This window comes from Hippocampus bargibanti, linkage group LG02 (genome assembly GCF_051943395.1).
Source record: "Hippocampus bargibanti isolate YZ-2025 linkage group LG02, ASM5194339v1, whole genome shotgun sequence".
In the NCBI taxonomy this organism is placed as follows: Eukaryota; Metazoa; Chordata; class Actinopteri; order Syngnathiformes; family Syngnathidae; genus Hippocampus; species Hippocampus bargibanti.
This window is the reverse complement of record NC_142735.1, coordinates 30,440,893-30,458,722: the sequence shown is the minus strand read 5'-3', so window position 1 is coordinate 30,458,722 and position 17,830 is coordinate 30,440,893. Positions and strand designations below refer to the sequence as shown.

At 47.7% G+C, this 17,830-nt stretch overlaps 1 protein-coding gene across 2 annotated transcripts in view; it reads right to left on the bottom strand.

The window, feature by feature from the left end:
* Positions 1-17,771, bottom strand: part of neurl4 (neuralized E3 ubiquitin protein ligase 4) — a 32,336-nt gene extending 14,565 nt beyond the window's left edge. Inside the window, exons 1-16 of one of the 2 annotated variants that reach the window (XM_088990887.1) lie at positions 17,535-17,771; positions 13,393-13,903; positions 13,240-13,305; positions 12,750-13,168; positions 12,573-12,684; positions 12,419-12,507; positions 7,563-7,635; positions 7,178-7,445; positions 6,918-7,099; positions 6,764-6,849; positions 4,369-4,531; positions 2,911-3,118; positions 2,757-2,833; positions 2,598-2,676; positions 2,345-2,514; positions 383-511 (exon numbers count right to left, since the gene is read on the bottom strand). In XM_088990887.1, the coding sequence (XP_088847013.1) occupies positions 383-511; positions 2,345-2,514; positions 2,598-2,676; positions 2,757-2,833; positions 2,911-3,118; positions 4,369-4,531; positions 6,764-6,849; positions 6,918-7,099; positions 7,178-7,445; positions 7,563-7,635; positions 12,419-12,507; positions 12,573-12,684; positions 12,750-13,168; positions 13,240-13,305; positions 13,393-13,903; positions 17,535-17,756 (2,854 nt within the window). In that variant the 5' untranslated portion in view covers positions 17,757-17,771. The remainder of the gene's footprint in view (positions 1-382; positions 512-2,344; positions 2,515-2,597; positions 2,677-2,756; positions 2,834-2,910; positions 3,119-4,368; positions 4,532-6,763; positions 6,850-6,917; positions 7,100-7,177; positions 7,446-7,562; positions 7,636-12,418; positions 12,508-12,572; positions 12,685-12,749; positions 13,169-13,239; positions 13,306-13,392; positions 13,904-17,534) is intronic. The other variant, XM_088990888.1, reaches the window with a different exon arrangement.
* Positions 17,772-17,830: the final 59 nt, after the last annotated feature.

The following is a 17,830-nucleotide window of genomic DNA, read 5'->3' as shown; positions in this document are numbered from 1 at the left end:
ACTTACAGCTGTTCGTGCTTAGAACGTTCCAGGGGCGTGGTATTCTAATCAAGAAAACTATGTTTTACTAATGTATCACTTAAATTTGCATATACTCCCAATAAACAGCTTGGCAGAGGGCTGCAAATTTTGGGCGTCTGTCATAATTGGCTGCGTCTCCTGCCGGCAGTAAAATACAATCTTTCTGTGTTCGAGCCTTTGTCCACTGTGTCTGATCGAACATCTCTGACACAGTCATTGCGAGACCTCAATATGACTTCACATATAAAGCGCACCCGACTAAGACGCAGTGTCACCTTTTGGAAAAAAACACAAATCAAAGGTTTTGGGTGCGCCTTATACACCGGAAAATATGGTAATTTGGTTCCAAGAGCTTTCCCACCTGGAGAGTGGATCGGAAAACTCTTCTCGGTGACATTGCTGGTGCACAAGCTGTTGTCCAGTGGGCCAGAGGAGCTTGTGATGGACACCTGAACGCACTGACCATACAGGTCGATCACTGCAAACACATCTGCAGCGGAGAAAAAAGAAGAAGAATGACTCAGCATTTTTTCCGGTTTAAGTTTGAAACCTACAAACTTCAAGGTCGAGATTGCAGTCGGGGGGTGAAAAAAAATGTCATGTATGTTTTAACTGTGTCTCCGGATTATGGAATTATATCAAAAACGAAATGATTAGTTGTGACCACTGACCTGAAAGCGACCATTATCATGATGCAAAGAATTAGCCAGCTAGCCGTATTTTACGCTGTATAAGGCACACCGGACTATAAGGCGCACCTTCAATGAATACAAAACATTGTCAAGTACAGTATAATATATAAATGGATAAAATGTTTCCAAATACAGTAAAGTCTCGTTATATCGATATTCTCGGGAGTCCGAAAAATATCGATATAACCGGGACTATCGATATATCCGATATCGGTATAACGAGACTTTATTGCATAAGGCACATCCAGGGATGAGAATGACAAATGAGGAAAAAAAAGTCTGAAAAAAAGGTGGCCGTCTAGGGGCCCAGGGGGCGCAGCGAATTTAGCAATTTAAGAACCACAAAGCCATTAATTTCATCATTGAAATTCAACTGTATTTGTGAAAATAATGTCCCTTTTTGGTGGGCTACCAGTATGGCAAAAGTGTTATATCGGTTCATTTTTTGCCATGCTTTAAAGGACAACCGAGTCATTTGAATTTGTAAAATCACTTCAAATGGCTTCTACTGAGCGCATTTTACAAAGATTCCACCGCATATAGCCATATTTTACCTTTTAAGACTTGCGCTGAATATTCCGGAAGTCTTCATTTTGAGTTGGTGACAAGTCCTCACCCAACGTCACTGAAGGAACGCCCCTGACCGAGAAAGCGACACACTATGCAATATTTAAAGGAAAACCGACAATTTTTTTGTTTCCTAATTGACATCAGAAAAACGTTTTATAGCATCTAAAATACCCAAAACACGCAGGCTGATGGTTTTAGTCAAATGCAAAACACCAATAAAAATGACATAGTGTCCCAAAACTGCCACAAAATGAGCTCTGATCTGTGCAGATTCAGAAAGTCCCGCCCCCTTGTTCGTGACGTCACGCCATGATACTCCTTCACAAACTGCCTTGCTCCAGAATCAAAACAATGGCTTCAGAGAGTTCCGATTCGGAGAAGATGCTTTCTTGTTACTCATCCAGTTATGAATATGATTCAAATAGTTCTGAAGAGGAAAGCATAAATGTTTGCAATCGATGAAAGAAGTACTTCCGTATCTATTCGAGCCATCTGGACTGCAATGTAGCACCCAGAAAATGCACAAGATGGCGCCCAAGCTCCGTTGGAAATGGACTGATTTGTCCGCTGGGAATTTGTGTCAACTTACACCTTCTTTATGCGTGTTACCGCAATTGGCTGCGACACACAATTGACCATTGCGTTATTTATGTAATTTTCCTTCTAATTTCGCGACCAACACACTGTTTTCATACGAAAAAAAGTACCCAAAATGCATTGTGTGTCGCTTTCTCCGTCAGGGCCGTTCACTCCGTGACGTCACTCCAGGCATTGTCATCAACTGGAAAACAAGACTTCCTGAATATTCATCGCGAGTCTTAGAACGTAAAATATAGCTATATTAAGTGGAATCCTTCTAAAATACACTCAGTAGAAGTCATTTGAAGTGATTTTACAAAATTAGGGACGCAACTTGTCCAGAGGTGTCGGTTGTCCGTTAAGGGTTAGATTGATTCAGACGTAGCACGACTGAAGGCCGAGCTGTCATAAGCACAGCTCGCCACCAGTTTCATTTGATTCCATGTTTCAAAAAATACATATTTATCTCCCTATTCTCCAACCTGGTGGTAGACCGGAGCAGGCAACACCCTGGTCGGCACCATTGATGTAATAATGAAGGTCGCCGTCGGCCGAGCGCATCATGCCGATGCGCGAGCCCGACGTCAGTGAGTCCAGGTCGCAGCCGTAGTTGTTGCGCATGGTGTTGCCGTCCTGCATGATAGCCGTCCCGCTGTGGGTGGGGGGGGGGGGGGTCCAAACAAAGTCAATTTACGGGACAGAAACGCTGGTGGTGTAAAAGCTCCGCTCGCATACCTGAGCATCCACGTGTCGTAGTCGATGTCGGTCATGGTGTTGGGAAATTCCAGCTCTTCTGGCCGAATGGCCGTCACCCCTACACGCACAAGGAGAAAGCGTTAGGTCAGCCTGACACATCCGGGAAGGGATTAGATAAGAACGGTGGATGGCACTGACCCGCTTCTATTGAACCCGACCAGCGGTCCACCATCTTCTGGATGACGATTTCAAAGAGCTCCCCGTCACGAAGGCACCTAGGAAAGAAAGTGAGGGTAGCGCGTCTCAGTACAGCCATGGATCAAAGCGGCGCCGGCGCCGCCGCCGTCCTCACCTGTTGGAAATGACAATGGCGTCATTGAACTCGCTGCGGCAATTCTGCCGGAGAGCCGTGCGGCCCCCGTTGGTGATGACTGCGTTGGTGCCATGGAGGTGGTGGAAACGCAGGTCGCTGGCGGCGCCGCCCAAAACTGAGCAGGGGCTGCCGGGGGACGTGGCAGAGGGCCCCTCGGAGCTGTCTTCCGGAAGAGGGGGTAGGTCCACTTGGCGGCAGAGGAGAAAAAAGGCAGAAGCGTTAGGCCGAAGCGAAGCTCCAAATAGCGGCTCCCGCTTATAGGAGCCAACTCCCCCCCTTCGGGTAAAGCCTCATGTGATTGGTCAAAATCCGTGATTGAAAAGGGGCAAGGGGTTAGAGCAGGGGTGTCAGTCATTTTTTGCCGCGGGCCACATTGTAGTTTAGACACAGAGTCATTCATTCTTTAGCACTTGCTGTACCCTCTTTGTGACATGAAGCAGTTCTAGATGAAAGAGGGGAGGATTAAAGCATTCTCTTTGGCAGTGGATGAGGGACGTCATGGTGGAATGTTAGCACTTTGTTCCAGCTTCAGCTGTTGTTAAAGCACTCTAGAAATCAATACGCATTGCATTGTATTGTATTATGTTGACATCAAATGGTGAGTATAGTTTTTGCTTTTTTGAATGTTGCTGTGCCGATTACCATTTTGTGTTCGGGAACCTTTTACTGAGCGAGTTGCTTATTCTGTAGCCACAAAGGGACACAAGTCTTCTTGTGCCGGTCACAAGCCCGGATAAATACAGAGGGTTGTGTCAGGAAGGGCATCTGATGTAAAAGCTTGGCCAAAACAAACATGCGGATCAAACCTCTAAAGATGGAGGACACTGATTTGCTGTGGCAACCCCTTGAAGGGAAAAGCCGAAAGGAAAAGAAGAAGATTGTATTATGTACAGCCTCCCCCATTTCAAGATCAGATAACTCTGTGTCTTTATGTTGTCATATTTGTTATTTATTTTTTACTTTGTATTACTTTCAGGTTGAGTGAACATTGGCGCATGAGGCTGCCGTTGCTCACCCGCAGAAAAAACATCCTGTGACTGTAAAGAGTCCTTGAGAGTTTTGAAAGCCGCTGATAAATGAAATGTATGATTATTATTAATGTTTAATCCCCTCCACATATTACATATACATATAGAAAGTAGAAAATTATGTTTTATGGGGACTTGGGAACGCATTATTCTCATGTTAATGGTTTCCAATGGGAAATTAATTTTTGGGAAACACACTATCTGGGAACCAATTAAGTACATTAGTCATTTGTTTTACATATAATTTGACGTTATTTTTGGAAGTAAATTAGTTTAAGCAACAAAAAAACTGAGGGGCCATTTGTGAGCCGAAAGAGCCAAAAAAGAGAAAATCCCCATCACAACGAGGCATGACTTTACCAAAAGAGACTATAAGGCAATCACTCGCGGGGGTGTCGCCCGCTCTCACCCATGTCATCCATAATGGTGGCCTGGGCGGCCTGTCCGTAGAGGTCCACCACTGCGTAGACGCTGGGGGGCACGTTCCACGCCGCTGGGCCCTGGGCCACGCCGTTGACGAAGAAGTGGAGGCTGCCGTCCTCTTTGCGCACGACGCCGACAGTGTCGCCCGCCTGTGAGAGCGACCACGTGGGCGTTACAGCAAAACACAAAACAATTCCCAACACCATTTTTGAAAGCGGCCAAAAGAAATCTGTAACAATTGTGGATTTTTAAGGGCTTTCTGATGCCAATTCCAAGATTCGGCCAGATCAAATTCTGACAACAGATTCGTGGAAAAGAAAATTTGGTGAAAGAAGAGGACTTATTGCACAGCACAGCTGCAAGCAAAACATCATCGCCAATGACTTTGCGGTCTTGCCAAAAGTAGACGACGCACGCCGGTGCAATCGTTACACGGGCTCAAGTCACGATATGCCAAGTTTGCCACCGTTGGGCATCCGGAGTAGAAAGATGGCGGCCAAACATGGCATTCTACTCCATGTTATTCAAGATTACTTATTATTACAAAAAAAGTAATGTTGGGGCCTGCAAGGTCTTCTCTGCTGGCCTAAAAATTTGTTAATCATAGAATGATGTGAATCATATTTTGTCCATGAACTTTTCTGAAATAATTCCAAATTGTCTTCAGCTTCCTTTTGTTGCTTTTCTTTCCCCTGTTGTGAGGCTTCCAGATGTGTATTTGTATTTAACTCATTCAGAAATATGTAGAACGCACAAGAAATTTGTCAGTCCCAAATTTATTCGGGAATTGAAAAGCATGACGTGGAGCGCCATTCCTGAATTTGTTCGGGTTTTGGTTTTCTTGTGGGGGGTTCCACGAAGGTGCAGCATTAGCCTTTTGTTCATGTTAGCGCTTTGTTACAGCTCCACCTGTTGTTAAAGCGCTATATAAATCAATATTGCATAGTATTTTGTACAGCCACCTCCATTTTAAGCTCAGATAACTCGAGACCCATTTAACTTAGGAATTAACTAACTTTCTGAATGAAGAAAGAAGAAGAGAGTCTACGATTTCTTACACTGAATTGAATGTTTATGTTGTCCTAAAAGTCAATATTCGGTCGGTCCTGCAATTTGAGTGAAAATGACAAAAGCCTGGCACTGGAGCGGACACATTTTTGCACATTGTCTGGCAGTGAATGAGTTCAGCATCATTGAATCACGGGTGGCCCGGTAGTCGAGTGGTTAGCATGCCGACTTCACAGTGCAGAGGTCGTGAGTTCAAGACCCGCTCCGGCCTCCCGGGCTGGAGTTTGCATGTTCTCCCCCGACATTCCGGTTTTCTCCCACATTCCAAAAAACATGCATGGCAGGCTGATTGAACACTCCAAATTGTCCCTAGGTGTGAGTGTGAGAGTGACTGGTTGTTTGTATGTGGCCTGCGATTGGCTGGCAACCATCAGGGTGTCCGCCCGAAGACGGCTGGGATAGAGGCTCCAGCACCCCCCGCGACCCTAATGAGGAATAAGCGGTACGGAAAATGAATGGATGGATGAACCAATGGATTGATTCAGGCGTAGCACTGCTGAAGGCCCAGGTGTCAAATGCACGGCTTTCCACTGGATTTTTGCCTATTTCAACATACATCGATGATAACAATTCTCAGTCTACCAATGTCGCATATTGATGAGAAGGTTTCTTCAGTCGTCATCTGTACTGCTTTGAAGGTGTAGGACGTTTCACTTCTTGTCCATGATGCTTCTTCAGCGAACTAAAGTCTTACTGGTAGTATAGGCCCTATATACATCCCTACTGTCCAGACATGGCGGTGCCGGACACAGCTATGATTGGTCCCTGCACACAGGTTGGGGGGGAGCAGAGGACTACTCCCTGCAGCTACACTGGTTACTTCTATTGTCCTGACTGATTACTTCTATAGTCCTGCTGGAGTAAGGGGTCGACAACTGGCCTGATTGCCCCATTTGATCTGGTATCACCTCATCAGCATAACTAAGCCTATGTTACCTAGGAAGTCGGTTGTAGGAACGATCCAAATTGAACCTCACCCCACCATGGCGATTTAGTGAAGGGTTTTGCTGTTTTATGAAAATAGCTTCTTTTACTCCCCTTTCAAACGATCTATTTTCTTTTGCTAAGATTTCAACCTCATTGTCGTCAAATGAGTGGTTGCTAGCTTTTAGGTGCATATGAACTGCAGATTGAGGCCCACTAGTATATAAAGTATATATAGGGCCAAAACTACCAGCAAAAAAAAAATGTTAGCTGACACTTTCAAAGAAGTACAGATGACGGCTGAAGAAACCTTCTCATCGATGGACCACTTCTGTATGATTGAGAGCTTACAGACGAATCTCGAATATTGAATATGTTTTTTGACACACTTTGAGGCGATCGAGGTTGTGTCCGTATTCATCCAGAATTGTAGTTCCGTTGTGCATGACGCCATTCCCCGTCATCATCCAGGTCCCTGGATACAACAAAAAGATCATCAGAACACCGAGCGCTTACCCTACGTGACCTTCGTCCACGTTTTACCCGAGCGCAGGTTGGTCATGGTGGAGGGGAGTTGCAGGTAGGTGGGATTGTGCGTGGTGACGCCGATTTCGATGGAGCCTGCCCACTTATCCACCATCTTGTCTATGCGAACCTGAAACACTTCGTTGGAGCGCAGCGGCCTGCTGCTGAGGACCACCCCGTGATTGAAGTCGTCCGTGGCGCTGTTTGGGGGGCGGGTTGACACATGCATGTCAGAAAAAGAAACCAAACCGACCGGCAGACGAGCAAAGCGAGCTTACTGTGGCCTGAGGGCTGTTCTGCCGTCGCCGATGATGGCGGCTTTCTGGCCGCAGTTGGCGTGGAACAGGAGGCGCTCAGGCGCATCGCCGTCTGGGGTAAGAGCGGGGCGGGGCCGCCCCACGTCGGGAGACATGGCCCGCATGATGGCGTTGTTGCGGCGGAGGCGCTCGCTATGGTTGTGGTTGTGGATGATGGTGACCTTGACAGCCATGCCGTAAAGATCCACCACCCCATACACTACGCCGGGGGTCTGTGCTGCCGCCACACCTTCAAAGGGAGGAACAGATATTTCATTGCGCCCGACTTTGGGGTTCCCCCAACTGTTTGGGCATTGGGTTGTGTGTGTATGTGTGTGTGGGAGGGGGGGTGTTCCTTTCACCTCACCTTGATCGATGCCATTGATATAGAAATGAAGCGCACCACTGGCTTTGCGCATCAACCCAATGTGATCGCCCTCCTGAGAAGTGTGAGAGGGGGTTGGGGGGTGGGGTACAACACAATGACACGGTTTATGGTTTCCTCTCGGGGGCCGTTATGAATTTGGGGAAATCATTAGAATGTTTCATGCCCTCCACATATTATATAGAGAATGTACAACAAATGAATTAATAACTAGTTTTCAAATTCGAAGTCCAAAATAAGGACTGTTATTGTGGTTTACATAGGACAATTGGCAAGCATCATGAAGTTAGATATGCTTTCGTGGTCCGAATAAAATGATGTGGCGGGCTAGATTTGGCCCGAGCCTTGACTTTGACACCTGTGCATTAGAATGTTTCATCCCCTTCACATATGACATACAGAATTCACAAGAAATTAACGAATAACTAGTTCCCAAATCTGAAGTAAAATATAATGACTGTTATTGTGGTTTACATGTCACAATTTGAAATTTGGGTTCTGAGTTTATGTAGCATCCTGGCACTTGACATGCTTGATTTGCTTTCGTGGGCCAAATAAAATGACGTAGCGGGCCAGATTTGGCCCCCAGGCCGTGACTTTTGGCCCCCAGGCCTTGGCTTTGATCACTGTGCTTCAAGGGGACCCATTGCGGACTTGTGTCAAAATATCTGAATCAGAAAACCTTTATTCATCCCACAATAGGGAAATTTGCAGTCCACAGCAGCAATTTGAAAGAGGATGGGGTGGGCGGGTGAAAGGACAGAAAACAAGATATTCTCAGAATAACAAAATTAAAATGTCAACTGTATCCTGTGCAAATGTAAATGTGCAAAACCGTTTCATAAAAAAACTGTACATAGTGCAAGTATCAAGAAAGTCATTGATATATTGCATCAACCCATATTTACAAGTGTCCAGTTTTTTTCACATGTAATCATTGAGAATTGCAAAGCCTGACGGCAGTCGGTAGCAAAGACCGGCGGTACCTCTCCTTCTTGCAGCGCGGATGTAATAGTCTCTGGCTGAAGGAGCTACCTAGTGCTGTCAGGGTGGGCAGGAGGGGCAGTCTATCATAGGTTTTAGTTTAGCTAGCGTCCGTCTGTTGCCCACCTCCTCCAGAGAGTCCAGCGAGCAGCCCAGGACAGAACTGGCCCTCTTGACAAGGCACTCCAGTCTTTTCCTGTCCCGGGTGGTGATGCTGTCTGACCAGCAGACAATTCCATAGTGGATGGCTGAAGCCACCAAAGAGTCATAGAAAGTCTTTAGGAGTGACCCCTGAACTCCAAAAGACCTCAGTTTCCTGAGTAGGAAGAGGCGACTCTGTCCCTTTTTGATTCGGGCATCCGCGTTTGTAGTCCGGTCAAGTTTATTGTTCAGAGTAACACCCAGGTACTTGTAGGAGGTCACCCTCACAATGTCCGAACCCTGAATGTTAAACGGTGCCGGTGAGGATTGTTTCCTACAGAAATCCACTACCAGATCCTTGGTTTTCCCGGTGTTGATCTGGAGGTGATTCTGCTGGCACCAGTCCACAGTCCTTTGTCAGTCCCCTGTACTCCCGATCGTCTCCCTCTCTAATGAGGCCGACAATAGTTTAGCCGTCTGAAGGTGGGAGGTTGGGGTGTTGTAGTTGAATTCCGAGGTGTAGAGGGTGAACAGGAATGGAGCCAGGACTGTCCCCTGCGGCGCTCCGGTGCTGCAGAGAAGCCTGTCCGACTGACAGTTCTTTACCCTCACGTACTGTGGCCTGTTTGTGAGGTAATCTGTAATCCAGAATGTGAGGAGATGGTCGACTCCGGCATGCCACAGCTTGTCCCCCAGTAGATTTGGCTGGATGGTGTTGAAGGCACTGGAGAAATCGAAGAACGTGATCCTCACCGTGCTCCCAGCATTCTCCAGGTGCAGAAACGCCGAGTGGAGGAGGTAGATGATGGCATCCTCCACACTGATGCTGGGCTGGTAGGCAAACTGTAGCGGGTCCAGCGAGGAGCTTGCCAGCGTTCGCAGGTGGGCGAGGACGAGTCTCTCCAGCGTCTTCAACAGGTGAGACGTCAGCGCCACTGGTCTGTAGCTGTTGAGCTCGTTTGGGTTGGCAATCTTGGGCACTGGGACCAGACATGACGTTTTCCACAGCTGTGGCACTCTGCCCAGCTTCAGGCTCAGGTTGAACAAGTGCTGGACAATGTCACACAGCTGGTCGGAGCAGGTCTTGAGGAGTCGGGAACTGATGTCATCCGGACCTGCTCCCTTCCTCACTTCCATCCTCCTCAGTTGGTTCCTCACCTGCACAGTTGTGACAGTCAGGCAGGAACCAGGAGGCAGAGTGGCGGATGAGGGTGTGGCAACGGTTGGGAGGGCAGTTGTTGGTTGCGGGAAGCTGGTCGTGAGAGGGGGCAGGGAGGGTAAACCCACAGTGAGAGTTGGTGCAGGTGCAGCTACAGGTGGAGTTGACGGTGGGCCGGCGGCGACAGGCGTCTTGTCAAACCGATTGAAAAAGCGGTTGAGTTCATCAGCATTTGTGGCCTGAGATGTTTTTCAGGCCCTTGCAGACACCAGTGACATTGCTGGCTTGCAGCTGCTCCTCCATTTTCATCCAGTTGGCCTTCTTCCCCTCTCTGATCTTCCTCCTCAGTTGGATCTGTACGGCCTTCAGTTCCTCTCTGTTGCCCGACACAAAAGCCCTTTTCTTCTCCTTCAGGAGGACTTTTATGTCGGGATTAATCCATGGTTTGTTGGGTGGGAGGGGGGAGGGTTTGTATTTTGGCATTTGAGTTTGTAGTTTGGCATTTGAGTAGAATAAGTCCAATACGTTATGGTCTCTGGTGGCACAAGTTACATACTGTGTGAATGTTGGGAGGGAGCATTCCAGGGAAACGTGATTGAAGTCCCGAGATGATGAACAAGGCATTGGGGGACTGGGTTTGCAGCTTGTTTACAACAGTCATGAGGGCATCGGAAGCAGCACCGCCATTTGTCGTAGGGGGAATGTACGCCATCACGGCTATGACGTGTGAAAATTCCCGCGGCAGGTAATACGGCCGGAGGCTAACAGCTAGCAGCTCGATGTCACGAATGCAGAGTTTTTCCTTTACCGTGATGTGCCCAGGGTTGCACCATTTGTCATTCACAAACACAGCAATCCCCCCTCCTTTCTGCCTACCGCTGCCTGCATTTCTATCCGCTCGTACGAGTTGGAAGCCCTCCAAGTCAGCGTGAGTGTTCGGAGTGATTATCGATAGCCATGTCTCCGTGACGAGGAGCAAACTGGCTTCCCGGTACTCCCTCTGGTGCCGCGATAGAGCCGCCAGCTCGTCCATTTTATTCGGAAGCGATCTCACATTCCCCATGATGACGGACGGGAGAACGTGTCGGTATTTTCTCGTTCTTTTGCGGCTATCTTTCCAGGCCCGACATCCTCGTTTTCTCCTCTTCAGCTCGTCGGGGATGTCCGGTGCGGCGGCCACTAGTCCGATAGTAGCTCGCCATGCTAGTAGCTGGTCTCGACTGTACACAATGGGATTCTGAGTGCGAGTGGTTTCCCCGTTAACAGGAGCGGTGAAAAAGTAAAAAATAACGGCGATTAGCAAAAATACAGTGATACCTTGGCTTATAAACTTAATTGGTTCCCAGACAGAGTGTGTAAGGCGAAAAGTGTGTATCCCAAAAATTAATTTCCCATAGGAAACCATTAAAATGAGAATAATCCGTTGCCAGGTCCTCATAAAACCTAATTTCCTACTTTCTAAGCCTTAAAACTACACAAAATATACCTTATTTTATGTATAATAAATGTGCTATGGTATTATAATTAAAGAAATAAACTGTACAGTATAATAAAGTCATTTTATTTACCTTTGAGATGGTCATTGATGGCTTGATGGAATGGAGTGGCCGGTTTCATCCGCATTAAACACTTGATGAGGTTTTTAGCCTTCATTCACCATCTTGAGGAATGATCCCTTGTAGGTGCTTTCTCTGGGATAATTTGATCTAGTTCCTCATCAATGGTGTTGTGTTTAGCTGGGTTGATAGCTTTTTTGCATCAAGTGAACAGATGGCTTGTGCGGGTTATTTGTGGAGTCTGATGGATGGGAATGTTAACCTTGCAGTCTACACTCTGCCTTTGAACTATCAAAGTTGAAACGAGTCCAAATTTCACTGTTTTCTATCCATTTCGTCACTCTCTCTCTGTCGTCTACCTGTCTCTTTCATGTGTATACCACCTCCTCTCACTGCTGCGTTCTTGACCAATCACGTGGTTTTAACCGAAGACTGGGGGCGGGGAATAGAGGACAAAAAACAAGGCGGCTGCCATTTTCTTTTATGAGAACGGCCTCACTCTCTGTCTGTAAACTCCCCCCCCCCTTCACTGCTACGTTATTGATCAATCACGTGCAGCTTTAAGACTGGGGGTGGGGAATAGAGATTAAAAAAAAGTCAGCTCGCAGCTTTCCTTGTTAGAACAGGCTCGTTCGTGAACGACGCATCACTCATTGCGGAGCTCTGTGTATATCCCGATAAATAGTTCGTACGTCAAAGTTAAATTTTCATAAATTTAACGTTCATAAACCGAAAGGTTTGTAAGCCAAGGGGTTCGTAAACAGAGGTATCACTGTCGTTGCATTTCCGCCATATCTGTGGCCGCCATTGCAATTTGAAGATCATCGGGGCTATTCTCGAAAAAGAGGTTGAGGTCACAAATTTGTTTACATTGAAATCATAAGCATCCCAAAATAAATTATATATTATATATATTAATATAAATTATTTCATTTGGGTTTAAAAGTCCCAAAATAAATAAAGTGGACGGCGGCGGGGTGTGGTGGAAGGCATCACACCTGCAGTTCGTCCAGGCTAAACTCGCAGTATTCCCGCCTGGTGCCTTTGCCGTTGGTCAGAATTCCGCAGCCGCTCATCATGATGGTGCCTGCCAGCATTGGAGCCACATTGGTCGGTCGCTTGCCGGCTCTCTTTGCTTCGCTTGCGCCTTACCTGAGCGCAGATTGGTCATGGTGGCGGGATAGTCCAGGTGGTTGGGGATGTGCGTGGTCACACCGATCTCGATCGAGCCGGACCACTTGTCCACCAGCTTGTCGATGCGGATCTGGAAAAAGCAAAGGTCAGGCGCCGCCGACCAAGCGCTTGTCGTCCCAGGAAGGCGGGACCCACCTCAAACATTTCGTTGTGTCGCAGTGGCCGGTTGGTCATGACCACGCCATTGTTGAACTCATCCAGCGGTCGCCTCCTCTCTGCCGTCTTGTTGTTATTGCTCAACTTGATCAAGGTGCCGCACTTCTCATGGAAGAGCAAAGCGTCGTTGGTGGTGGAACCGGCCGTCGCCGCGACCCCCCCTCCCGCGCTCCCGGCAGGGTTGCCGCCCGTGTTCCCGGCATCCACGGCGCCAGCTCCGCTGTCGTTGCTCAATGCCCCAACACTGCCTCTGCTCCTCGCGTTGTTTCTCGACGAGGAGTTGTTGCGTCCCGTGGCTCCTCCTCCTCCGCCTCCGTCCCCCCCACCCTCATCCTCAGCTCGGTAAAAAGACACGATTGCGTTGTTGAACACGTCAAAAAGCTGGTGCTCTGTGAGAACTGCCGAGAAGAAAGAGAATCACAAAAATGGGTCCCATGTCGCAAATCCACCGCAACGTGTGCTTTCATACCAGCGTCTGGCTCCAGGTTGTTGGGGAATTTGTCTGGTCTGCTCTGACCGCAACTCAGCACAGGCACTGATGGTGACAACAACAACAAAAATACTATTAATGAACTTTTCTCAATTTTTCACATCGCGGACCGCATCCTCGGCGTTGGCTTACCTTGGTCTCCGAGCATGACTTCATTCATGGCCGCCACGTTCATTAGCGCCGCGATGCCCGCGTTCTCTTGCGCCCGGCAGAGCAAGGCATCATTCACATCTTCGTCCTCCTCCGTCTCCTCGTCTTCGTTCCGAAGGAGGCTCTCCCGCTCTGCGGAGGGCAGCGGCGGCTCACAGCTTACCACCGTCACCTGCGTGCACTTGCCGTACAGGTCCACCACCGCCCAGAGCTTGGCAGGCAAGCCGCCGGCGGCCACGCCGCAGTCCTGGCCGTTGACCCATAGGTGGAGCTCTCCGTGTGCGCTGCGTTGGATGCCCACCCGGTCGCCCTCGGCCAGCTGGTCCAGGTCGCGGCCGTACTCCTCCAGGACTGAGCGGCCGTCCCGCAGCACCGAGCAGCCCGACACGATCCAGGAGCCGCCCTTAAGGCCCGTGGCGCTGCTCGGGAAGTCCAGCAAGGCCGGGTCCAGCGTGGTGACGCCGATCTCGATGGAACCGCTCCACGAGTTCACCTGCAGCGGGCAAAGGCAAAGGGAAGTGGTGCGATGGGTAACCGGCACCGGGGCGGGAGAAATGTCCTCCACCCGATCACGCTGGAGCCTGCCGAGTGGTGCTCAAACGCTACGACGCAAGACTAAAAATTGCTGGTGGACAATTTGTTTGATCATCTGTTGGGATATTTTTAACGAAAGAGGCCTTTGAAGAGTCACGACTACAAGTTTGTCAAACCGTTGTGGGAAAAAAAAAAATGGCTGAAACACAGTAACCAAATAATGCAAAGAAATCTGTGGCTTTCCTGCTTCACCCTATCATGTTTTCTGCCATACAACTTCAGAAGCGCTCAACTTAAAGTACCTACATCAGGGGTGTCAAAGTCATTTTTGCCGCGGGCCACATTGTAGTTATGGTTTCCTCTCGAGGGCCGTTATGAATTTGGGGAATGTTTAAATCCCTTCAAATATTACATACAGAGCACACAGCAAATTAATGAATAACTTATTTTCAAATCTGAAGTCAAGAATAATGACTTTAATTGTGGTTGACATCCAAAAATATGAAATTTTGGCTCAGATTTTAGCAATCATCATGGAATTTAACAAGTTTGATTTGCTTTCGCGGGCCGAAAAAAATGATGTGGCGGGCCGGATTTGGCCCGCGGGCCTTGACTTTGACACCTGTGACCTACATGTTCCTCCATCAAGACACCAGCATTAATGGCAATTTTCTAAATTTTTGGGATTTTTTTCTAAAATGGCAATTTTCTACACTTCAAAGAACAACCGACAAGTAGCGTCCATAATTTGTAAAATAACTTCAAATGACTTCTACTGAGCGTATTTTACAAAAGATTCCAAGGCATATAGATATATTTTACGTTTTAATACTCGAACTGAATATTCAGGAAGTCTTGTTTTCGAGTTGATGGTGACAATCAACATAAGAACAATTGTCTTTAACTGTTACAAAATAGTGCTTCAAAAAGTGAAGAATATTACATTTGATTTTTTGAATTTTCACGTTTCAAGTGAACCAAAGCACATGTTGATGATAGATGAAAATTTAAATAAAAAAACAAATGTGAAACACAGAATGGCTCGCTGTGTTCCTTTTACAACTTTGCTGCTGTTAAATGTAAATTTCTGCACGGTGAGACTAAGAAAGGGTTATCAAATCTAATGAATGGCCGGCTGCGCACCCACACCAAATATTGATCCATTGTTCAGCCCCAATGACGAGGCCCGAGGGCCACATCTGACACGTTGGCCGCCCCAATATGAAGACACATTGGAACATTTTTTAAATGGTCCAGAAAAGGCAGACTCTCATCTTGAGATAAAACAAACACATCAATCTTTTGCCCATTCCCCCAAATCAATAAATCATGACGCCATTGGTGGAAGCAAAATGCCTTAAGATTCCAGAGCATCTCAAATCATTTGGAGAGGATGTGAGATACTCCGGAATCAAGATGCTCAGAGATGGTCGCTAATTTTCTTTCTCATCTCCAGGAACAACACACTACCATGCTTCCTCTGGTTCATGTTTAAAACAACACCGCAAGTGCCATCATTGAGATGGGCTGACTGACGGCACGAGACGTGAATTGGACGAGTGGTCCAATGATGTTCTTTTCTGGTGGTGCCATCATTTTTGGCCAAAATAATTGTCTCCAAACACCATTCAAAGATCCGATTTTGCATTGACCAACAGTCATGGCATGGCCAAAAAAAAAAAAAAAAAAAAGTACGACAGATGCAGTGTTTGCTTTAAGAATGCTGATAGAGAAGTACAGAGAAGGTCAGAAGGAATTGCATTGTGTCTTTGTAGATCTGGAGAACGCTTTTGAAAGGGTGCCCAGAGAAGAGCTGTGGTATTGCATGAGGAAGTCTGGAGTGACAGAAAAGTATGTCAGAGTGGTGCAAGACATGTAAGACAGTTGTGAGGTGTGCTGTCGGTGTGACGGAGGAATTCAAGGTGGAGGTGGGACTCCACCGGGGGTCAGCTCTGAGCCCCTTCTTATTTGCTATGGTATTGCTATGGTACAGGCTCACAGACGATGTTAGACAAGAATCTCCTTGGACCAAGATGTTTGCAGATGACATTGTGATCTGTAGCAAGAGCAGGAGAACAGGTGGGGGAAAAACTACAGAGGTGGAGGGATGCCCTGGAAAGGAGAGGAATGAAGATCAGTCGCAGCAAGACGGAATATATGTGTGTGAATGAGAGGGATCCAAGCACAAGAATGATGCTACAGGGAGAAGAGATAAAGAACGTGGAAGATTTTAAGTACTGGGGTCAACTGTCAAGAGTAATGGAGAGTGTGGAAAAGAGGTGAAGAAGCGTGTCCAGGCATTCTGGAACGCCTGAAGAAAAATGTCAGGTGTGATGTGTGATAGAAGGGTTTCAGCTAGGATGAAAGGAAAAGTGTATAACATGGTGGTGACACTAGCCATGATGTTTGGTCTGGAGACAGTGCGACTGAAGAAAAGACAGGAAGCTAAGCTGGAGGTAGCAGAGCTGAAGATGTTGAGGTTGTCTTTGGGAGTGACCAGGTTGGATAGGATCAGGAATGAGTACAGTAGAGGGACAACTCATATTGGAGAGAAGGTCAGAGAAATCAGACTGAGATGGTTTGGACATGTCCAGAGGAGAGAGAATGCTGAGCCTTGAACTGCCAGGCAGGAGACCGAGAGGAAGACCTTAGAGGAGGTTTATGGATGTTGTCAAAGAGGACATGAAGGTATCTGGTGTGAGAGATGAGGATGCACAAAACCGGGTTGGATGGAGGACACAGATTCGCTGTGGCGACCCCTGAAGGGAAAAGCCAAAAGGAAAAGAAGAAGTAGTCATGGCATGATTTTGGTCAGATTCGATCTGTCAGTCACAAACTGTGCTTTTCTTTCATAAACAGAAGGGCACTGATAAAACAAAACAATGTGGAACAGTCATATCTCGAATCAATTCATTCGCACACAAAATCGGACGTTCCAGCCCTCCCAAAAGTCTTGTGAAGGAAGCTATTTACAACATCTAATTTTCTAACGATATACGATTCCACTGACGGTAGCAGAGAAAAAATACATTGGTTTACCGATCAATCCGTCTTGATAGATCACAAAAGGGGTCCTTTTACTCCTGGTGCTACCTGAGCTCTTGCCACCCGGAAGTACACGCTGTGACGTTATTTTGAAAGGTCCTTTGACCTGGACTTTCGCCTAGTAGCGAACAAGAGAAACATAAAGCGGCAGCAAAAGCAACAACGACTACAACCCGGGGCTGCACGGCTGAGTCCAACGGAACACCCCCCCCCCCCCACACACACACACACACACAAAATTGCACAAGTCAAAAGTCGCTTCTTGTGCTCGCAACCACATTGACATGGCTAACGACCACACTGCTTAGCTAGCAAAGAGAGCATTCTTGTTAAGACGGTATTTCAATACCAAATAATAAAAGTCGCATCAAAGGGATCAAGAGAGCCACTATCAAGCAGCGCACTTGGGCAGAAGGCCCCCGACAGCGGGGAGGGAGACACAGACCCGAGCGCTGCCCTCTCATTCTCCGTCTCATCACCACCACCCGCCCGTCCCGCTCCGAGAAAGCGGCGGCAATGGTGGGGGGCCGCGGGACTTCTTTTACCTTCTTGTCGATGCGGACAGTGAAGACGTCCCGGTCCCTCAGAGGCTCCTTGCTGAGCACCAGGCCGTGGTTGAACTCTTGCACCGGCTGGTTGCGACGGGCGGTGCGGTTGGAGTTTGACAGGCCCACCAGCTTTCCGCTCCGGGGATGCAGCTCCGCCGCCATCTTTGGAGGGGCGCTAATCTGCGCGACACTCGAATTGGTTTGCGACAGTGACGTCATACCAGAGGCTGATTTGTGGCAGCGGACGGAATTTTGTTGACATGACATTCGAGCGCTGATTTTTACTTCATCAA